Source organism: Pseudophryne corroboree, chromosome 2 (genome assembly GCF_028390025.1).
Source record: "Pseudophryne corroboree isolate aPseCor3 chromosome 2, aPseCor3.hap2, whole genome shotgun sequence".
Taxonomy (NCBI): Eukaryota; Metazoa; Chordata; class Amphibia; order Anura; family Myobatrachidae; genus Pseudophryne; species Pseudophryne corroboree.
The window spans coordinates 90,257,660-90,282,325 of record NC_086445.1 but is presented as its reverse complement, the minus strand read 5'-3'; the positions used below and the strand labels follow the sequence as shown (position 1 = coordinate 90,282,325).

The window sequence follows — 24,666 nt, the reverse complement described above, 5'->3', positions numbered from 1 at the left end:
AGGGTGCTGGGAAACAGACAAGCAGGGCAAGTTATTCTGAGCTTCAGCAGCCACTGAAAGGTAGAAAACATGGAGGACAGTATATGGGCCAGTGGTGCAGGGTTCCAGAGGACTGCACAAGACCTTATAGACCAGGTGTACTCAAACGTGGTCTGCAAGGCACACCAATGGTCCAAGTTATCCATGCTTGGCCACAGGTGACTTACTTAGTATCTGAGCCGATTTGATTTAACTATCTGTGCTAATCCATGGCTATACCTAAAACCTGGAACGTTGGGGTGCCTTGAGGACTGCATTGAGAACTTCTACAATAGACTTTGGACCTGATTTAGGAAGTGCACTGAAGTCTACTGAGCAGTGGAAGAAGATGAAATGGTGCATGTTTCCAACAGTAGTATAAGGTTATTTAAGGATCCATAGAAAATAAGAATCCAAGTGAGAAATTTTGCCATATAGTTTAGAATCCTTATTTATCTCTTAGGCCAATAGGTCTACCTGGCATCTGGAATTTGTCCAGAACCTCTCACCTTCATCACTGGTGACGTTACTGGTGATCCCACCGCAATCCTTTTCTCTTTTTTTTTTGCCCTCTGCTACATGTGTTCTTGCCATGCATTATAATTACTGTCATAGAAATAAATACATTTCTAGTATTCATACATTATTCACAGTGCGTCCTAAAGACCTGCATTTTATACATGTAGTCATTTGAAGCTACCAATTTAAAATTAAAAATGACATGTAAAGCTTTCAGCAATTTCATGTTTTACTCTTTTTTTGTTGTTGTTAAATTACAGCGTTGCTTAAATGTTGAAAACCTCCAGTGGAAACAATGAAAGCGGAGATCTTGTCACACAAGGAGATCACCAGAATGTAAACACTATAATCATATGGTATTATGTGAAGTGCACTCGGCGTCTTCAAACGGTTCCGGTATGAATGGTCGACCATGTTATGGTCGACAGTCATTAGGTCGACCACTATTGGTCGACATTGACATGGTCGACAGGGACACATGGTCGACACATGAAAATGGTCGACACATGAAAGGTCGACACATGAAAATGTCGACATGAGTTTTTTAACTTTTTTTGGTGTCGTTTTTTGCGTAAAGTGACTGGGAACCCCAATTAGTGCACCGCGTCCCCTCGCATGGCTCGCTTCGCTCGCCATGCTTCGGGCATGGTGCCTTCGCTCCGCTACCGCTTCGCTCGGCACAGATTACCGTTCCAATCGTAGTCCACGTGGATCGTAAAGTATGGAAAAGTTCCCCAAAAGAAAAAAAAAGTTAAAAAACTCATGTCGACCTTTTCATGTGTCGACCATTTTCATGTGTCGACCATGTGTCCATGTCGACCATGTCAATGTCGACCAAAAGTGGTCGACCTAATGACTGTCGACCATAACATGGTCGACCATGTGAACGGATACCCTTCAGACTGCAGATCTGATATTAATGAGAATGTAGCCTATAGGTGACATCACTGGGGTACAAAGGCCATTTCATTATGACTTTTAAAAACAAAACAAAAAAAACAACAACATTGCTACATGTTTTCCATCTATTCATGTTCCTACTATATGTCACTGACTAGTTCAAAATCGTATCAGATCTACCCGCTGCTGAGTTACTTCTACTAGCCAATGTTTTCATATTATAAAAGACATGCCGCCATCAAAATACAACGTCTACTGTGCTTTTAAAATAAATATTATTGAATAATATTTATTTTATTAGAATCGTTTTTCTTGTACACACTACACTTCTTTAAATGATGCTCCTCCCTTTTCTTTTTGTCCAAGTGACATCACAGACTGCTATTGTGGCTGGCACCACAAGTGGCAATTACTGTAGTTTCGGCATGGTTTAAAACTTGATAAATAGGCACTTAGAAGTATGTAGGCTGATTTCCGCAAGAACGGAAAGTCAGCTGCTGATTAACACATTTTGCAAACATAGCTGCAACTAAACTTTATTATTATTATTATTATTATTATTATTATTATTATTATTAAAATAAACTTTAGGTAATTATTAGCAGTTATTTATATTTCAACCACATATTCGGCAGCGCTTTATAGAGACAATGGGCCTTATTCAGGTTTGTTAGCAAACAAAAAAAGTTAGCATTTGGGCAAAACCATGTTGCACTGCAGGTGGGGCAGATGTAACATGTGCAGAGAGTTAGATTTGGGTGGGGTGTGTTCAAACTGAAATCCAAATTGCAGTGTAGAAATTAAGCAGCCAGTATTTACCCTGCACGGAAACGATATAACCCACCCAAATCTAACTCTCTCTGCACATGTTACATCTGCCCCACCTACAGTGCAACATGGTTTTGCCCAATTGCTAACTTTTTTGGTTTGCTAACAAACCTGAATAATCCCCTAGATCAGTCATTCACATCAGTTCCTGTCCCAGAGGAGCTTACAATCTATATTCCCGATCAAGTGGACACACATACACACTAGGGTTAATTTTTGTTTTATTTGTCAGAAGCCAACTAACCTACCAGCATGTTTTTGTAATGCGCGAGGAACCCGATGCACAAGGAGAACAATTGAGAACATACAAACGCCACACAGACAGTGCCATCATCAGGAAATGAACTCACTAGCGTTACAAAGCAGTAGTGCTAACCATTCAATCACTCACAGAACCTCCAGGAGAGATCTCAGTTTTCGCCAACCTCCCCCCCACTCCCCCCCCAGTATTTGGCCACAAAAAAAAAATATGTCAAGGCACATCTTGCACCACACAAAGTGGTCATGCTGGAACAGTACACTTTGTATCCAACATATATTTTGGTTTGTTTTTAAATCAAGTATTCTTTTATCTAGTTAACAAACTCTTATTTACTGCTTTCATCTTCCTGCTGCTTACCTCATTTATGTCACGATTCATTATTAAAAAACCCTGCAATGGAGTGCACAATGGTTAAATACAGGGATTATGTCATATAAGAAACTTGCAAAAAAGTTTTTTTGGTCCTTTTGTAATGAGACTAGCTGCACAGTATCACTGAACGTATTCTCTGTTCCCCGTGTAACCACCCAGAACTGTTATTCTGAATGCTGTGTGCTTTGGGGAATGTATTGCTGAATAAAGTGCGCCTGACTCCCAAATGTCAAATACAGTAACCCTGTGACTTGCATTCAGCTGATCGCAACTGCTCCCCCTACTTACACAATATTTAAGGTGTACCCATTACCTAGTCCCATTGGAAGCCTCTATTGTGTGGGTCTTAACCATTATTCCAGAGAATGCAGCCTATCAATTACTTGTTCCGAGTGCACTGATGAGATGAACATTGGTTCAGGCTACGGAGCGTCTGCCTCGGATGTGTGTAGGCGTTTGCTACAGTTTAGGGACCATTAGTTGTACGGTTGGCATTTTGTGCTTTTTGCAGTCAACTTATAGAAGAAACTGAATCCTTATTTTATTCAGCAGCATTTTCTGCCACCACACATTTTTTGTAAACCCTGGGGCAAACGCAGGATTTACTAGGGGGTGTTTCTGTGTGTGTGTGTGTGTGTGTGTGTGTGTGTGTGTGTGTGTGTAAAGATTCATAGATGCAGACTGCACACGTACACTGCACACACAAACATACATAACACTCACACACTGTCAATTTAAACACACAAATACAGTGCACTGCACACATACCCAGGGGCTGCAGAGGATACACACTGCCAGCTACAGAACAGTGAGGACATATGGAGTTGCTGTGTATGCGCAGCAGCTCCCACTCGACAGACACTGTAGGCAGACTTTACCGGCAATAGCCTCCTGAGCGGCGGCTACGATCGCGGCTTTCTCTGAAACGGAGACACAGCAGGCTTTGTCTCTAAAAAAAGGAATACAGTCCATCAGGGGGGGGGGGGGGTTCTGGCGCTACTGAAACCCCCTTAATTGAAGCGACTGAAGTCAGCTGGATTGTTCCAGTGTGGTTGAGATCGGGTGACTGGCGGTGGGAATCCCGGCGGTCAGCATACTGATGCCAGGATCCCGGCCGTGAAATTGCCGTTTGTTGGGTGAGTGCAACAAAGCTCCTTGCGGGCTCGCTGCGTTCGCCACCAGGTTCTATTCCCACTCTATGGGAGCTGTGCGGCAGATGTACTGTAACATGTGCAGAGAGAGTTAGATCTGGGTGGGGTGTGTTCAAGCTGAAATCTAAATAGCAATTAAAAAATAAATAAAGTGGTCTAACATTTGTGGCTTACATGCAAAAGCAGCCAGTGTTTACCCTGCACAGAAAAAATATATATATCTATTTGTTCCCCGTGCATGGCAACATGTTTTGCTCCAGACACAACTTAGTTACTTGCTTTTTTTTGCTTTACTTACAAACGTGAGTCAGGCCCGAGAATCTGTACATCCTTTGGACTTTCTCAATGGACCTCCACCGCTACTCACAATCTCGGCCACTCCCTCGACCTTGTCTTCACCCACCGATGTGATCTCTCTGACTTCTCAAACTCTCCCTTCCCTCTCTCTGACCACCATCTGCTTTCTTTCACCCTCTCATCCTCCCTCCTCCTCTCCACGCCCAGACCCACCACCACCAGACGCAATCTTGGGTCTCTCAATCCCACTTTCATGTCCTCCCTCGAGACTTTCCTCTCTCCTCTTTCCACTATGACTTGTCCCAACCAGGCAGCCACCTTCTATAACTCTTCCCTAACCGCTGCTCTCGACTCTGTGGCCCCCCTCTCCTCTGTCCCCCTCCGCCGCTCCAAACCCCAACCCTGGCACACCAAACTAACACGTTTCTTACAAAAATGCTCACACTCCGCTGAACGCTCCTGGAGGAAATCTCACTCTCTACCGGACTTCCTCCATTTCAAGTTTATTCTCTCCTCCTACAGCTCTGCTCTTTCCCTCGCCAAGCAATCCTTTTTCCAAGCACTCATCTCTTCTCAGTCCTCCTGTCCACGCCGTCTCTTTGAAACTTTCAACACTCTCCTTCGCCCCCCTCCTCCTCCCCTCCCATCCTCCCTCACTGCCACTGACTTTGCCTCCTTCTTCATCTCCAAAATTGAGGATATCCGACACGACATCTCCCGCCGTCACCCCTCTGCTACCCCCCTGCCCCCTCTATCCCTCCCCTCCATCTATCCCACCCTGTCCTCCTTCCATCCGACTTCAGAAAAGGAAGTCCACTCCCTCATCTTATCCTCCCCCCCCACCACCTGCCCCCTGGACCCCCTCCCGTCTTCTCCGCTCCCTCTCCCCCACTGCCTGCTCCCACCTTGCTCACCTCTTTAACCTGTCCCTCTCCACCGGCATCTTCCCCTCACCATTCAAACATGCTCTGGTCTCACCTATTCTCAAAAAACCCAACCTCGACCCCTCATCACCCACTAACTACCGCCCCATCTCTCTTCTCCCTTTCGCCTCCAAATTACTTGAACGACTAGTCTACAGCCGTCTCACAAGCTACCTCTCTGACAACTCCATCCTCGATCCACTACAATCTGGCTTTCGCCCACTCCACTCAACTGAGACTGCCCTGGTGAAAGTCACCAATGACCTGCTTTCGGCCAAATCCAGGGGCCACTTCTCTCTGCTCATCCTTCTGGACCTCTCTGCTGCCTTTTACACCGTAGATCATCCTCTCCTCCTCGGCACACTCCAAAACGCTGGCCTCTCTAGCACTGTCCTTGACTGGTTTTCTTCTTACCTCACTAACCGCTCCTTCTCTGTGTCTGCCTCAAGCACCACCTCACACCCTTCCATCCTTCCTGTTGGTGTCCCACAGGGTTCTGTCCTTGGACCACTTCTGTTCTCCCTGTATACCTCTTCCCTGGGTGCGCTCATTAACTCATTTGGCCTTCAATACCACCTCTATGCTGATGACACACAACTCTACCTCTCATCTCCTGATCTGTCCCCCTCTGTCCTCTCTCAGGTTTCCAGCTGCCTCTCTGCAATCTCCTCCTGGATGTCTGAACGCTCTCTAAAGCTCAACATGGACAAAACGGAACTCATCATCTTCCCCCCATCCAGAGCAACACCCCCAACCAATATCTCCATCATTGTTGACAACACCACCATCTCCCCCGTTCCCCAACTCCGCTGCCTGGGCGTCACTCTTGACTCCTCCCTCTCCTTTGCACCCCACATCCAAGCTCTGGCACAATCCTGTCGTTTCCAGCTACGCAACATTGCTCGTATCAGGCCATATCTCTCCCAGAGTGCAACTAAACTCATCATCCACTCACTGGTCATCTCACGACTTGATTACTGCAATGTCCTCCTCACTGGCCTCGCTTGCTCTCATCTTGCTCCCCTCCAATCTGTCCTGAACTCCGCAGCTAGGCTTATCTTCCTCTCCCGCCGCACCACATCTGCCACTCCCCTTCAACAAAATCTACACTGGCTCCCATTCCCCTACAGAATCCTCTTCAAACTCCTCACCCTCACATACAAGGCCATCTCTAATTCCACTGCTCCCTACATCTCCAACCTCCTTTCCCTTCATATTCCCTCCCGCCCCCTACGGTCGACTAATGACCGTCGCCTCTCCACCGCCCTGGTCACTGCTTCCCATGCACGAGTTCAGGATTTTGCACGTGCTGCACCCCTTCAGTGGAACGCACTCCCCCGCTCCATTAGACTCTCCCCAACCTTGCAAAGCTTCAAACGGGCTCTAAAAACCCACCTATTCATCAAAGCGTACCCTTCTAATGCATAACTCAGAGCTGAAGCCGCGCCTCCACCCCCTGCCTCATGCCGTGAACAGCTCAGCTTTGCTTGCATACTGCCATCAGGCTACCTCCCGCTTGCCTGCACCTCTTGTCATCTGTCTGTCGCCCCTCCCCAATAGATTGTTAGCTCTTCAGAGCAGGGCCCTCTTTCCTCTTGTTATCTAAGCCCTAGTCTCAACACATTTCACTCACAGCTCTCCCCTACTCAACGACCATTTTTATCCTGCTAGTAAAGGCTCATCTCTCTCTATGACCACCAGCCTCTAGTAGTACGATGATCACTCCCTCAATACTTACATCTTAGCTGTATTATGTTTTGAGAATTGTGGTGCTCTGTTACCTGTACTCTATTTCTGTTATTTATTTACTGTAATGCAATGTTTTGTCCCCTGTACTGTCCTTTGTACGGCGCTGCGAAACACATGTGGCGCCATATAAATAAAATGTAATAATAATAATAATTATGAGTTCAATAAGGATTTTTAATGAAATCTCGGCCACAGACTCTTGGGGGGTCATTCCGAGTTGTTCGCTCAGTATTTTTTTCTCGCAACGGAGCGATTAGTCGCTAATGCGCATGCGCAAAGCCCGCAGTGCGACTGCACCAAGTAAATTTGCTATGCAGTTAGGTATTTTACTCACGGCATTACAAAGTTTTTTCTTCGTTCTGGTGATCGTAATGTGATTGACAGGAAGTGGGTGTTTCTGGGCGGAAACTGGCCATTTTATGGGTGTATGCGAAAAAACGCTACCGTTTCTGGGAAAAACGCGGGAGTGGCTGGAGAAACGGAGGAGTGTCTGGGCGAACGCTGGGTGTGTTTGTGACGTCAAACCAGGAACGACAAGCACTGAACTGATCGCAGATGCCGAGTAAGTGTGGAGCTACTCAGAAACTGCTAAGAAGTGTCTATTCGCAATTTTGCTAATCTTTCGTTCGCAATTTTGATAAGCTAAGATTCACTCCCAGTAGGCGGCGGCTTAGCGTGTGCAAAGCTGCTAAAAGCAGCTTGCGAGCGAACAACTCGGAATGAGGGCCTTATACGCAGAGATTAAAAGACGACTAAGGAAAGAGTGGGATTGCACAAGGAAACTCATAACAGCGCCGACTTGCTGAATGTCAGTGCACGCAGTTCCCACAGAATGAGTAGCTGTTCGCTTGTGTAAATTCAGTTATTTCATGTGGTTTTATATCCCAGCTTGAACTAAGTCAAAGTCATGTTTTTGGCCTAGATCCTCTTCTGTGCTGTGGCTTCCAATACAAGTATGGGTTTTTTTGGACAAAACTCATAAATTATTTCCTCAGTTTGGAGAATTCTAAAAAAAAACAAAAAAATCTGCAAAAGTTTTTATTTATTTTTATTGTACCAGTTATGTGTATAGCGCACATGTTCTGCAGAGACATCAGTCCCTGCTCCAGTAAAGCTTACAATCTATGGGGGTCATTCCGACCCGTTTGCACGCAGCAGTTCTTCGCTGCGGTGCGAACGTGTCGGGACTGCGGCTGCGCAGCGCCCCCAATGCACACGCGTCATTGTCAGCGCAGAAAGTGATCGCAGTGGCGATCGCATGAAGACTGACAGGCAGGAGGCGTTCCGGGGCGGATACTCACCGTTTTCAAGGCGTGGTGAGGCGAATGCAGGCGTATTCAGGCGTTTGGAGGGCGGATGTCTGACGTCAATCACGGGACCTTCGTCGCTGGATCCGTCAGCACAGGATAAGTAACTCTTACCCTGGTCTTGTTTTGCAGGAAACTTTTTTAGCATAGCAGGGCTGCAGAAGCGATCGCAGCCCTGCTATGCTACAATACACTCCCCCATAGGCGGCGTCAAGTTGATCGCACGAGCAGCAAAAAGTTGCTACGTGCGATCAACTCGGAATGAGGGCCAATATTCCCAACCACATGTACACACACACTTACACACTAGGGATACATTTTTTTTTTTTTGGGAGCCAATTAACCTACCAGTATATTTTTGGTTAGCGGGAGAAAACCTGAGTAATCGGAGGAAATGCACACAAACACGGGGAGAATATACAAACTCCACACAGTTAGGACCTTGGTGCAGTGAGGCAGTAATGCTATTGCTAACCATTACGCCATCCCTACTGTCCCCGAGATCGCAACAGAGGGGCGTGATACAAAGTGAATACTATGCTGGTTTGCTTAGTGTATCCAGGACCGGCGACAGGGGGGGTCAAAGGGAACACCTGTACCGGGCCCCAAGGATCAGAGGGGCCCCAAGTATATGCTGCTTAGTGCCCGGCAGGGATGTAAAACAGCTTGTCCAAATAGTGCAGTGAGCTGTAGGCGATGTGGGCGTAACCTCAGAGTGACAGAAGCCTCTCACACACAGTGACTGTGCGGCACGAGTGTCCGGGTCCGGCTCTGTTGCAGGCAGTTACGGGACATGGCAGCAGCTCCTCTGGCCAGGATTCCTGTGCCCTGCGCTGGCCTCTTCTGGTGGGGTGTGAGAGCTGCATGGTTCCTGCTGTGCAGTGTTCAGATCTGGATACTGGGAGGTCTCTCCCCGGAAAAAAGAGTGGATTGGTGAGGGAATACAGGGCTTTATCATGAGGTGGGGGAGCTGGGAATTCAGCATGGAGTCATTTGGGAGAGACAGACTGTGGGGAGTGTGGGAGGAAGAAGAGAGGGAAACGCAGACTGTGGTGTCTGTGGGGACAGTTTCTTATATAGTGCAGCAAATTCTGTTGCGCTTTAATATATATAAAATAATCTGAGGGGGCCCCACAGCTATCACTGTATGGGGCCTCAAGATTTGTGTTGCTGGCTCTGAGTGTATCCTGTGTAAAACCATGCCTTCAATGCCCAGAAAGCAGACAAACATATATTTGCGCCTATGCACACTGATTTTGGCACTTACACCAGCATGCATCTGAAGAGGCAAGACGCTACAGGCCGACTACACTGAATGTGCATTAGCCCATCCTGCATGCTGGTGCAACAACGTGATGACAATTTTGTTTTTTAATCGGCACTTGATTTTATTATATACATTATCTGTAGCATTACCTATTTTCTATACTGTTATACATGTTCACATGTTCAGTTGTGGATAATGTTGTTCTTGGGTGGGTATCAGGAGTGTCTATATTTTCATCATGAGGTGGAATATAATATAGGCAATAACAGAAGTTTTTGGAGACAGTAGATGTGTGTTATGCGGGAACGCTCCTGAGGTGACATCACTGACACTGGATAGCCACTGAATCTTTGCAGATCTTTAGCCAATGTGCAAGCACCTACTGTATGCAAGTGACAAAATTCAAAACCTTCCCTTGTTCCTCGGGGGCCAATGGATCGAGAAGTCATTTTAGGAGGAAAAAAACATGCGTTACTGGAGTCTTCTGCATTTTTGTTTAACTTTGAAGTATTATCCTGATTTATTAAATTGAGATATCTTAAGTATCTCCTGTATTAAGCACCATAGCCGAGGCCTCACCGACGCCGATATTGGCGGTGGCGGGGACTCGTGGAGTGCCGGCATCGGCAAGTGTGTATTGCACTTGCCGATACCAGCGAGGGGAACGACACCCATCTCTGAAATTCCAGGAAGATTGATGTTCCTCTGTATTGATGAAATACATGAGTTTGTTTTTGTTTTTTTACTGACTGCGCATGTGCTAATTTAATGTCTGTGCTACCCATATAGTAATACTGGTCATGAGAAAGATCAATATTGCTTCACAATTAATTTCTGTAAAAAATACAGACATGATGATCCTGAATCGATCTTGATTTGGGACTGCTGATTGGCAAAACACTTTAGCAAACACGGGATCCTGGACCCAGGGAGTGCCCACACTGCACCCATGTTTAATACTTACAGTATCTCCCCGGAGACCTGCGCATTTGCTGTAGACTGTGGCACAACGCCAGACTGTACTGCACTGCAGCAATTAAGGGGCCAGTAGGGGGTCTGCTCTTTTAAACTGCCCCTTCTTTGAATCATGTACAGTATGTAGTGTTTAGCAGAAACCAAGCCGCTCTGACTACATGTTGCATTGTGCTTCTAACAAGTTAGTAAAAAGAGCTACAGAGAGTGATGTGTGGTGCTCAGCTACTAACAAGAACTCCTGTCCAGCTCTCAGGGCGACAGTAGACATTAGTGACCAGAGATATTTTTTCTTAGGCTCTTACTGTTATTTCTAGGCTGAGTGCAGAGACCAAGAGCTGCCTTCTGCTCCAGTTCTCCAGAGTGTTCATCTCATGTAACCAAAAATATGTCTGCTGCTCAATACTGTACACCAATAGTTATATATACAGTACACTTTCAAGAGCACCTATATCGTGTTCTCCATGCCAAATTATGTTAGTTTGCATAAGAGACGCGTATATATCAGCTGTGAATTGTGTTGCATAAATATTATTGAAATTAATTAAATGAATGAAACAATGCCTAAAGAATGTAAGCTCTCAAGAGCAGGGCCCTCTTCCCTCATGTGCTTATCCTTTTCTTACTTAATAATCCTCAACTGCCCAAATCCCGCAGTTTTTTGGCCACCTTGGAACTTATCTCTATGTCGTTTACTGGTGTAGTTATGCTTAGTTACCCTGTACTTGTCCTACATTGTCTTCAACTGTAAGTCACTGTTTTCCTGTTTTGATAATGTGCATATGTACTCTGTAATTGGGCGCTGCGGAACCCTGGTGGCGCCATATAAATAAAGGATAATAATATAAAGCGCAAGTGATTTTCAATTATCTGTGCAGAGGCTTCCATCTGAACTTGACTAGGTGCATGCGCACTTTGAGGGCAAACAGATAAGGCTTCTACATCTGTGAAAGATGTCACATACTTTTTGGAACAAGCAAGTTACTAGTAATGGATGGGATACTGCAGCTGTCTTTCACAGACGCTGTCCTGGCTCTCCAGCAACCAAGTTAGATGGGCAGTCCGGCCCTGGCCCCGCCCCCTCCGCTAGGGGTCAGTAACTTGGTTGAGCAGGACCATGGATGAACTTGGGTGCTTGGTTTGTTTCTATGGAATCGGGTGCTTGGTTTGTTTCTATAGAATCAAAGTGGATGGTCCTGACCCGCTCCTGTATCCTACTTTATAAAATTACCTGTTCTTTACATATCCTCTCTAACAGCTGGCCATGTCACCCTCTGGTGTCTGGCCTCACTCCTGAAGCTTGGGACCCTACCACTGAATTCCCTAGTGGGCCCTTCATGCCCCAGTCCAAAACTGAGCGTGAGTGCTATATAGTGGGTGCGCTTAGCATATTAATTCACAGCAAAATAAAAGAACATCAAACTCTATTTAAAATAGACAGTATTTCCCCTTTGGAACAGCATTCACCTACCAAACTAATTTGCAGAAGCTTCCAAAACCACAGAGATGTTATAATTCAATTCATATGCATAATGTTTAATGCACACATTCTACGTTCCACTGGCTAATTCTGGAATGTGTGAGTTAATTGACACACACGTAATAGTTCTGAGGAACTTGAGCCCTTACAGTAGCTTCACAAGTGATTCAGGTTCACTGTTTCACTTTCTGATCATAATCATTTCACCATTGGGACTAAATCAATACAGCAGATGGGCCGCACGTCTCCTAATTTTATTCAGATGTCTTCTCTGCGTGACCTGACAAATCTTAGCATCACTGCTGTATGTTATGCTGATCTGTAATCGCAAAAGAAACAATAGATAAATTAGCAGATATGGGGGGGGCTACTAGGGTCCTGCTTTCCCCTTTCAATCTGCAGCTTAACAAACAGACGCCCCTGAGAAACATGCTCAGGACATTAAGTGTGTCCAGGAGAACTGCATGCTCACATGTGCAGCTGGGGATATGAGAGTATGGCATTTTGTATAGACAATTACTTGTATAAATATATCACGGCAAGCAAATTACAATGTGATCTTCAGTGCCTATGATACAGGGAGGCAAAGTGTTTTATGAAAATCAGATGTAGCAGACACTGATTTGGCCTTTATTTATTTTATTACCTATGTAACACCTGTTAACATTACCTCTCACCCATGTAACACTCTTAATACATAGCGTATGCTTCTTATTAACACTAACTAATGCTTTAACCTCTCCCTAGTGTGATGCCTTGGGACATTTGGACTGTGCTGACTTGAAGTGTCCCGTGCCCTGGACTTGTCTCTTAGTGTTAGGAACTCACCTGATGATGAGATCACCTTGACGCGGTGGCTGGGGGCCATATATTTTTGGCCAAAAATTATGCCATGCACCTCAATTTTGCTCTATGTTAAATTGCAGAGTTTACGATTATTATTACCAGTGCTTGGTGCCTAGGATGTGCACCTTCAATTTTTCTTCTTTCTATATGGAACTACAAGTCTTAGCATGGTAGCACCTCTCATGTTTGGAATTAGGGTGTTCAGTCTAGCTCCCCTCCGTCAGGAACCCTCCCTGAAAACGCTTGGACACGCCTGCGTTTTTCCAACCACTCCCAGACAATGGTCAGTTGACACCCATAAATGCCTTCTTCCTGTCAATCTCCTTGGGATCGCCCGTGCGAACGGATCCTTCGCACAAACCCATTACTGAGCGGCGATCCACTTTGTACCCGTGCGAAGTGCCTGCACATTGCGGTGCATACGCATGCGCAGTTTAGACTTGATCGCCCGCTGTACGAAAACGCAGCCTAGTGATCAGGTCTGAAATAGGCTCAAAGTTAGGCTGTGGTTAGGTTAGAGATACTTACCTTGGCATTGGAAAACCACATGGTCAACATGCCGACTGTCTGTTAATATCGACATTCAAAATATCGACCTCCCGTCCTTGCAAACAGTTAAAAATGTCGACATGATAAACTCAAACTGTAACATACCCTTCAAAACAGATTCCAAATTGTAACATGCGCCGATTCCATTAATATGTAGAACTTACCAATGTTAATTTCATCATCTGTTTCCGCATCCCCGATGCACTCAAACTGGAAATCTTGTAAGGAGTGTGAAAATTTCTGCACAGCCATGGACAGATCTGAAACAGACAGAGGAAGGGGTATGAGCTATTGTACCGACAGACTATTGTGCACATACTGTAAATTCTGTCTCCCCTGTTGTCTATCTCCTAGACACCAGGGGATACAACCAGGGCCAAATTAAGACTTGGGGTCCCGGGGCACTTAAGACAGGTGGGCCCAGGGAATGGAGGGGGAGAGAGGGGGGTATATTAGATAGTGCATACCTCTCAACATGACCCATTCCAGGAGGGACAAAATGCTCTCTTTGTCCCTCCTGGATTGGGTCATGTTGGGAGGTATGGATTGTGTATATCAAATTTAAACCAATTACATTTAAACTAATAGTTTAATAATGCCTGAGTTTATAGCTCCACCTCATTGAAACACAACTATTTTATGCAGATTTCTTGTAGTGGAACAAAGGCAACTTACACAAGCAGCAGCCTCTGCACTACTTACACACTGGGAGAGGACTCAGGAGGACTCTGTGTGTGTCACTATCTCTAGACCCAAATGCTCTCATTAGGTAACAGGTTACAGGGGGGAAGGGGGACTGCGATTCCTGGGTCATTTACAGCTCTCTTTCCCCTCCTATCTCTCCTCTGGTCGGGAAGTTCTGTTGGTAATTCATGAAACCTGATACACCTGTGTCTCGGTGTGCACTACATATTGTCCTGCTCGCATTCTGGCTGCCAGGATCTGCTGCAGCACAAGAGGTAGAACTAGTGATGTCAATGTGCTCTGGCCAGAGGGCCCCCTGACAAAGGGGGCCTGGGGTACAGTACACCCTGCGCCTGCCCCCCCCCCCCCCTTCCTTAAACTGGCTATGGAGTCAGCCTTTTTGTGGACTTAACTAATAGCAATGAAAACACAGCATATCTAATCACTTAATCACCACGGAGAGATGTCTCAAACCTTCTAAAAGGGACAATTGGAGAAGATGCCCATTGCAACCAATCAGATTGTTGCTATCATTTATCAAATACATTATACGAAATTAGAGCCAGAAGCGGATTGGTTGCTATGGGCAACTTCTCCACTTGTCCTCTTTAGAAAGTTTTATATTTTCCCTCGAAAGTAACGGATATCACCGATTCCTAAAGATTGGATACACTGCATTCTAATCTATTATATATAACTTCATCCTATGTAATGGCAGCTTACAACAAGCACAGGAAGCAGGTACAGAGTCTGACTCATGTTTACAAGGAATTGCACTGCTGCAAGGAAGCGGCTGGGCAATTCTGTGTCATTAAAATCAAAATGCAGCAGGAGGCGTTTGTAGGAGAAAGATGTCTCCTGTTTGCATTAGTGAAGATCCACGTGCTGTGTCTGAGGATGCAGCTTCGGATCACCATCTTACTTACTCAGGCTGGCCGTCAGATCCGGACACCCGGGTCCAGGAGTCTGCGCCCAATGACGCAGACCCTGGGCCTGACACGCCTTTAAAACAGTGGGGCATGGGTTCTTAGAATAATTTTTGACCCCAAAAAATGGGCACACCTACCATGGCCAGGTGGCCTCATTAGGTGGTCCCTAACATTCCTAAGTTTCAGGTTGAGAACACGGAACACCCAGGCCAGCAAAGCCCAACCCGCCCCAAAGCATCACACAAGTGAGTAGTAGCAGTGTATATGTTAATACCCTCTTTCAGGCATAGCAAGAATTTTTGCCAAACTACCCAGGTCTCGTGTATGAATGAAAGGTACCAACATGGGAATACAGTGCCCCTGCTATAGACCAGTGTTTTTCATTGTACTTTCGTCCCAGGTAGACAACCCGTGTTAAGTTTGAATGGTGGGCACATATTTTTTGGCCAAAAATCATGCTAAGAACCTTAATATTACTCCATATGAAATTGCAGAGTTTATTATACAGTAATTGTCCTGATTGTCAGTTCTTAGTTTTAAGAGTGTGCACTGGCATTTTTTTTTTTTGGTGTGGAACTAAAAGTCTCAACATGGTAGCACCTCTCATTATGTTTAGAAATAGGGTGTGCAGTCCACACCTCAATCAAAGAGGTTCAAGAACAAAGAATGTTATTGTTTTGGGCAACAAAAGAGGACAAGAGTAGGATACAAGACAAAAACCCAAAGTTGTAAAGCGGTTGCTGTGGGCAGAGATTTGGAAATGATTTGCCCCATCTACTGTATCTCTGTATTTCCTGACCTCAGTGTAGTAACATCTATCTCTGCACTTCCTGACCTCAGTGTAGTAACATCTATCTCTGCACTTCCTGACCTCAGTATAGTAACATCTATCTCTGCACTTCCTGACCGCAGTGTGCAGCGGAAGCTCTTGTCTCTGTTGACGCAGGGATGCTATGCAGCAGACCGTTGAAGAGAAAGACAGGGCTTGTTGGCGTTATCATTTTCCAATGAAAAAGCAGGAGCGCCAAATGTGTAATCTGCTCAGGCTGTGAGAGCAACCAATGCTTCTTTTTAGACATATAAAAGTACTTGTTCTATACCGCAAAAAGAGCCTGACTGCAAATGCATCGCTACTGCGATCCCATACGCAATGGAATGTGCGAAAATCTAATAATGCCACAGCTGCGGGTATTTGTACAGAGACTCCCACCGGTCGCACTATCACTCACTAATCAACTGCTGCAAGTGCGCGCTGCAATTGCGAGGCATTATGTCCACCTCTGACTCAGGCCAGACCATAGCTTTAGGTTACACCACACACATTTCTCAAAAATTGGCTATTCCAGTGCAATAAGGACTTTTGGCAGCGGTGAACATATACTTAGACATCTTGGCAGGTTCAGCATTGTAATCCAGTGTTCTAAGTTACAGTGTGCAAACTGTTGTAATATATTATCAACAAGCTCAGACTGACACGCAGACCACAGTGTGCATTAGAAATAATGAAAAAGTATAAATAACGTTATTTATATTAACAGATCATATCCTTGAGAAGTTTGCCCACACTCGCCTGACTCCACAGAGGCTGAACCGAATAAGGTGGTCTGATCAAGGCCATATATAAAGACCACTACTCACTTGGGATCCGGTCTCTAGGTTGACAGTAACTAGGTCGACAGTGTCTAGGTCGCCCACTATTGGTCGACAGTAACTAGGTCGACAGGGATTCTAGGTCGACAGGTCCAAAGGTCTACATGAGTTTTCCACAATTTTTTCTTTTTTTGAACCTTTTCATACTTAACGATCCACATGGACTACGATTGGAACGGTAACCTGTGCCGGGCGCAGCAGTAGCAGAGCCAGGCACCTTGCCCGAAGCATGGGGAGCGAAGCGAGCCATGCGAGGGAACACGGTGCACTAATTGGGGTTCCCGGTCACTGTACGAAGAAAACACCATTTTTTTTAAAACTCACGTCGACCTTTTGACATGTCGACCTAGACCATGTCGACCTAAAGACTCTGTCGACATAGAGACCCTGTCGACCTAGTCACTGTCAACCAATAGTGGTCGACCTAGACACTGTCGACCTAGTTACTATCTACCTTCCATACCACACCGACTCACTTGTAGATATTCTTATTATAATCATTATTTATATGGCGCCACAAGGGTTCCGCAGCGCCCAATGACAGAGTGCATAAACAAATGAGCAAAACAAGAAAACAGTGACATACAATTCAAGACAATATAGGACAAGTACAGGGTATATACACCTAGCTGCGTCAGGAGATGACACTGATATAAGTATCAGGGCAGCAGAAAACTAGGGGTATATTTACTAAAGTGCAAGTTTTTAGAAGTGGAGATGTTGCCCATAGCAACCAATCAGATTCTACTTATTTATTTAGCACCTTCTAGAAGATAATATGATTGGATGCTGTGGGCAACAGCTCCACTTCTAAAAACCCGCATTTTAGTAAATATACCCCCTAGAGTTCTCTGCTGAAAATTACACTTTTCATACAAACACCACATTGCCTCCAAAACCTTCTAATGTTTCCTGAAAACTCACCTCTTCAGCAATTTATCAAGTTCCTCAATCACCCTCCTAAGCTATTCTACACAGTTCACACAAAACTTACATGTATTCTCTTTCTATACTCAAACAACCTAAGGCATACTTACAAACAATCCTCCAGCCCTGTCCCTAGTAAAGTGGACGGGTGAGTGCTTGATTACACCAGGATTGTGAATTATGTCGTGGCCCTTCCACCTGCAGTGTAATTCCACAAAATTCAACAGGGAAGAGGCCACAAAAGATGTGATTCTAAGCACATTACAGCATCATCATCATCATCATCATCATCATCATCATCATCATCATCAAGTAACACCCTTCCACTTCTCCAGGGAAGCAGATGCTATCTGGGAAGTTTCCCTGCTTTCCTAGGTGTCAGAGGAAATGAATTAAAATTTCGGAGTCTACCAGACATTTTAATAGAGTATGACCTACTGACCCCTAAAACCAACAATGCTGTGTGAATAAAATATCATAACTTTTTCCATCTGCAATCTGGCTGCACCAGAATGCAATATGTGGCACACAATCTCATGTATCAAGATCCTATTTTCATTTAGTTTTTAAGATTACGAGCAGGCCCTCTTACCTCTCTGTCTGGGGGGAATTCAATTACTGTCCATATGCCACTGAGCATTGCCACATAACAGCCAGTTACGGTACCCCCCAACCACTGACGTATTTATAATGGGTGCAGTTCCGTTGATATATTCAGTAATATGGTGCCAACGTCATATTTCCGAAAATAATAGTGGAAAATACGCGTATGCACAGATGACTGACACAGTAGCAGAGTCTGCCCGATTCTTCTTATGTGGTGAAGGCGGCACATAGAAAGCTGCAAACAGAGTCCCCTCCAGGCCTAAACACCCCAGCCCCCAACATCACTACTATACACCGCTATAGGGTGTGAGGGAAAACTTGCAATGTGTATGGCAGTGGTTCTCATACTGTGTGCCGTGGCACCCTGGGGTGCATCAGGACACTTACAGGCAGGGCCTACGTGTGTGCCAGGTGTGCCTGGCACACACCACAGTTGCCCTGAGGGCGCAAGGCCAGCGGCATGTAATGAGTCAAATTGACTCATTACATGCCGCCTCTGCTGTGTGCGCAGCGGGCGCGCTGATGAGGAGAGAGCAGCCGCCGGAGACAGCGGAGAAGGAGGAGAAGGGAGGGGGACTGGAGCCGCAGCAGCGCTATGTAATTGGTAGTAGCGCCGCTGCAGCAGTCCCCTCTCCTTCCGTATTGGCTGCCCGGCGCTGCTATGAATGCTGGGATGCGGTTCCTTCATCCCAGCATTCACAGCAGCGCCGGGCAGCCAATACGGGAGGAGAGGGGATTGTGCAGCGGCGCTACTACCAATTACATAGCGCTGCTGCGGCTCCAGTCCCCCTCCCTTCTCCTCCTTCCCCCCTGCATCCGGAACTGCCAGCACGAGGAGCCTGACTGCCAGCAGGGAGAGATGGTAAGTATATCTCTCTGTCTCTGTCTCTCTCTGTCTCTCTCTCTCTCTTTATTTCTCTATCCTGTCTGCCGCAATGTGTAAAAAGGGGGACGCTGTCTGCCGCAATGCGTAAAAAGGGGGACTGGCTGCCGTAATGTGTAAAAAAGGGGACGCTGCCTGCCGTAATGTGTAAAAAGGGGGACGTTGTCTGCCGTAATGTGTAAAAAGGGGGACGCTGTCTGCCGTAATGTGTAAAAAGGGGACACTGTCTGCCGTAATGTGTAAAAAGGGGTGGACGCTGTCTGCCGCAATGTGTAAAAAGGGGACGCTGCCTGCCGTAATGTGTAAAAAGGGGGACGCTGCCTGCCGTAATGTGTAAAAAGGGGGACGTTGTCTGCCATAATGTGTAAAAAGGGGGGACGTTGTCTGCCGTAATGCGTAAAAAGGACGTTGTCTGCCGTAATGTATAAAAAGGGGACACTGTCTGCCGTAATGTGTAAAAAGGGGGACGCTGTCTGCCGCAGTGTATAAAAAGGGGACGCTGTCTGCCGCAATGTGTAAAAAGGGGACGCTGTCTGCCGTAATGTGTAAAAAGGGGACGCTGTCTGCCGTAATGTGTAAAAAGGGGACGCTGTCTGCCGTAATGTGTAAAAAGGGGGACTGTCTGCTGTAATGTGTAAAAGGGGCTCTACCTGGTGTAGTGGCGCTACTGTGCAGCGTAATTTGAATAATGGAGACTACTGTGCACCGTAGTATGAATTGGTATTATTTTGTGACCACGCCCCTTCCCCGTAAAGCCACGCCCCTATATATTTTCCACGTGCCTACGGCGCGCACCGCCCCTGTCTTGCATAGGGGAGGGGTGCGCCAATGCTGTTTCTTGCACACAGCGCTAAAATGCCTAGTTACGGCACTGCTTACAGGACACTTGCAGTAGTGGATTTCCCACTATGCACGTGAGGCATATGCCTAGGGGCGACACTTGCTAGGGGCGGCACACCTGGCTGATAAGGGACAGATGATTCTTTTTTTCCCCGTCATTACAAGGGCGTCCAATAATGTGCCTTGGGGAGGCCTGACCCCTAAATTTGGCCCTGTACACTTGCAGGGGTGTCCGGGGTTGTTGGTCCAGGACCAATTAAAAAATTTTATGGTCAATGTAATAGGCAAAACCAGTGCTGGTGGCTGCCAATCACAAAATATGTGGACAAACAGAAGCAAATCTTGTCCCTCACTACACAATTAAACCTAAAGGATGACATATAAATAAACACAATTTACTTAATTTAATATTTATTTCTAAATTTCTCAACAAGAAACTTTTGGCCGAGGGGTGCCGTGAAAAAAATTCCGATACTCTAGGGCGCCGTGATTCAAAACAGTTTGAGAACCACTGGTGTATGGCCAACAATGTACTATTTCGGAGCGGCTATCGAGTTGATTTGAATTGCCTTTGTTTGCGAATGCCATGTTATTACTGTGTTCACATGATAAATTATAAGAAATAATGCAAAAAAAAAAAAAAAAAAGCTTTCCCCTTTAAAGGTTGTTATATAATGTATAATAAAAAAAACAAAACCTTTTTATCTTCTACATACAGGTTAGCTACAATAATTGTGGGCCATCTAAATTTAGATGAACTGCTGTAGAACTCTCTCCTCCAATTCCGAGGGAGAATTATCCTCCATTACTTCCTGCCCAGACAAGGCATTTCTCTTCATAAGGCTTTATATAAAGGTCACTTTCCCTTAAAGCTGCTACAGCCATTTCAGACCTGCTGAGCACAACTGTCACTGATAAAAATAATGAAACCCTGTAATCCGGTATCGCTGGACATAAAAGCATAAAGATGTCCCACAAAATTTAAGAAGTTCAAAGAAATATGGGCGTAACGATTTTAATTGGGAATTTACTGAAAAGAAAATAAGATTTTAAACCTACCGGTAAATCTATTTCTCCTAGTACGTAGAGGATGCTGGGGACTCCGTAAGGACCATGGGGTATAGACGGGCTCCGCAGGAGACATGGGCACCTAAAAGAACTTTTCCTATGGGTGTGCAATGGCTCCTCCCTCTATGCCCCTCCTCCAGACCTCAGTTAGAGAACTGTGCCCAGAGGAGATGGACAATACGAGGGCAGGATTTTATAAATCCAAGGACAAGATTCCTACCAGCCCACACCAGTCATACCATGTAACCCGGAACATACATAACCAGTTAACAGTATGAACAAACAACAGTAGCAGTGTAAGACCGATTGCAACTGTACCATAACCCTTATGTAAGCAATAACTAAGTCTTGCAGATCTTCCGCACTGGGACGGGCGCCCAGCATCCTCTACGGACAAGGAGAAAAAGATCTACCGGTAGGTTTAAAATCTTATTTTCTCTTACGTCCTAGAGGATGCTGGGGACTCCGTAAGGACCATGGGGTTTATACCAAAGCTCCCAATCGGGTGGGAGAGTGCGTATGACTCTGCAGCACCGACTGAGCAAATGCTAGGTCCTCATCAGCCAGGGTATCAAACTTGTAGAATTTAGCAAAAGTGTTTGACCCCGACCAAGTTGCTGCTCGGCAAAGCTGTAATGCCGAGAAGCCCCAGGCAGCCGCCCAAGAAGAGCCCACCTTCCTAGTGGAATGGGCCTTAACCGAATGCGGTAACGGCAATCCAGCCGTAGAATGAGCCTGCTGAATTGTGTTACAGATCCAGCAAGCAATAGTCTGCTTCGAAGCAGGCGCGCCAATCTTGTTGGCAGCATACAGGACAAACAGAGCCTCTGTTTTCCTAATTCTAGCAGTCCTGGCTACATAAATCCTCAAGGCCCTGACTACATCCAAGGACCTGTAATCCTCAAAGTCACTCGTAGCCACAGGCACCACAATGGGTTGGTTCAAATGGAATGAAGAAACCACCTTAGGCAAAAATTGAGGGCGTGTCCTCAATTCCGCTCTATCGACATGAAAAATCAAGTAGGGGCTCTTGTGAGACAAGGCCGCCAATTCTGACACTCGCCTTGCAGATGCTAAGGCCAACAACGTGACCACCTTCCAGGTAAGAAATTTCAACTTAACCTTGTTAAGTGGTTCAAACCAGTGTGATTTTAGGAACTGCAACACCACGTTCAGGTCCCATGGTGCCACTGGAGGCACAAAAGGAGGCTGGATGTGTAGCACTCCCTTTACAAAAGTCTGGACTTCTGGAAGATAAGCCAATTCCTTCTGAAAGAATATCGAGAGGGCCGAAATCTGTACCTTAACAGAGCCTAATTTCAGGCCCATATCCAATCCTGTCTGTAGGAAGTGGAGAAAACGACCGAAATGAAAATCTTCCGTAGGGGGGGCGTGGCCTAACGTCTGCACAGCAAGGACGTGTTCCTGAAGAGCTCCGGGGCCCAGCGGTATAAAACCCCTGCAAAGTGCCTCCTGCTGCTGGCACCGGGCTTCCCCTGTCTGCCTGAGACCCCCTGGAGCCGGCCGCCGACGGTCACGGAGCCGGGGGACAGCCTGCTCTGTCCCTGCGGGTTGTGGCCTAGGCGAGCCGGAAAGCCGGGGACTGGAGTTTGGGGCCGACCCGCAAGTTGAGCTCCACGGCGCGGGTGCCCCGCGACCGGGCCGGAAACCAACAAGGGACCCCTCCTGACGTCCCCACATCTCCTACCTGCACTCCCTAGGGCCTGCTGTTCCCTGCAGCAGTAGGGGGGACCCCCACACAGCCCCACAGAAGATAAAAGAAGGGAGAGAAGCAGCTCTGTGTGTGCTGCGGCGGCCATCTTGGATTCCGGGGACACAGTCTGGAGTAAGCTGTGCACTCCTGTGTGCAGCCCTGGATGTCAATATAACACTCAGGTAGGCTGCATTCCCTTCAGTGCACAGCCCATCCGGAATACAGTGAGTAATTACTGCTGCCACAGAAGCCATTTCTTATTTGCCCCCCTGCTCCATAGAAGCCTGTGACAGGAGTCCAGGGCCGCCATCTTGCTTCCTGGCAACCTGCCAGAGTTAAGATAAGCTGCACTATATCACACTCTCCTCACTCCTGCAGGACTATAGATTCGGACCTCACCTCCGCCCGTAGTGGAGACGACCAGAAAATGCTTTAACACCCACCATGCGTGCCCGGGCCACTATGTGAAAGGTCGGGCTGCGATCCACCCCAGATGCAGGGATAGCACCTGAAAGGGTTACGGCTCCAATACTGTGACGATCGGATCCATACATCCCCGAAACACTCTCAAGATGATATAACGCAACACAATAAACTACTACGCATGCCATAATTAAGTAGCTGGACTTTATATATAATACTCCCTGGCACTTTACTCCCAACTCCGTTGCTGGAGTACCTAAAGCTGGCAAATCCATCCCCCTCTGGCGGCCGTTACTGTTAGCTACTTGTTCTACACTAACTGAAACCCGGAATACGTCGCAGTTTGGACCCCCGATTACTCTCTACGTACTTGCTGCGGCTTCCCCCTCCGTCCTTCGGGCTCCCTGGAGCCTGCAATACTTGTTTTCCATCCTCATAGGAACCCGGCACGGAGTAGTGGACCAACAGCCTGACCTGCCTGGATTACTCGCTCACTGTACAATCTACGGACTGTGTCCATCATCCAATAATTTTCTGATCCCTTTTCCTTTTTCTCTCCCACTCCCACCCCCCTTTTCATACATGCCATTATGTCCAAGAACAAAAAAGTAACGCAAGCCCCGACTAACTTCTTCGGCTCAAAATCTAAGGGCCCGCAGAACGCCAACATGACCTCGAGCTCCCCTCCCTCTCCGTGCTCTTCGGAAGTGGGCATCGATCCCCAGATACAGGCGGTAATGTCGAGCCTACTGGAGGGAGTGCAGTCTGCATTCAAACAGGAACTCTCGAACGCCATTGCAGAATTTAAGTCGGATCTCACAGCCCTTGGCAACCGAACAGACGCCTTGGAAACAAAGACCGACGATCTCTGCCGCTCCCAACATCGCCTTGACAGAGAGCTCACTAGGCTACACGAGGAAATGGAGACCCTTAAAGAGCGACAAGAGGACCAGGAAAATCGCTCGCGTAGAAATAATTTACGCATACGCAGTGTTCCAGAATCGGTCCTCGGCCCTTCGCTGCCGTCATTTCTGAGAGAATTCTTCATACACCTCGTACCAGACCTCACGGACGAAGAGTGTCTCTGTGACAGGGCACATAGAGCACTTCGTGCTAAACCGTCTCCTGCTCAACCGCCCAGGGATGTTATTGTCCGTTTCCATTATTTCCGCTCAAAAGAGAAAATCCTATCCTCCGTCCGAGACTCCCCAGAGATCCTGTTTAAAGGCATGCAGCTACAGATCTTTCAGGACCTGGCTCCCTCCACTATCCAAAAACGACGGGACCTCCAACCGGTCACCCGGGTCCTGCGACAGCACCAGATCAGATACAGATGGGGATTCCCCTTTCAACTCCACGTCTCGGCCAACAACGCTGTTCACTCTGTCAAGACTTTAACTCAAGGCCAGGAACTGCTTGCAAAGCTGGATCTCCTCCCTGCATCATCTGTAGCCGACATGGCGGCCTCATCATCTAAACCGCCACACTCTCAGTCCCCCCTG

General features: G+C 46.6%; 1 protein-coding gene across 2 annotated transcripts in view; it reads right to left on the bottom strand.

Moving 5' to 3' along the window:
- ARHGAP42 (Rho GTPase activating protein 42) overlaps positions 1-24,666 on the bottom strand; it is a 615,245-nt gene that overhangs the window by 437,919 nt on the left and 152,660 nt on the right. For both annotated transcript variants that reach the window (XM_063951500.1, XM_063951501.1), the window contains exon 2: positions 13,605-13,700. In XM_063951500.1, the coding sequence (XP_063807570.1) occupies positions 13,605-13,700 (96 nt within the window). The remainder of the gene's footprint in view (positions 1-13,604; positions 13,701-24,666) is intronic.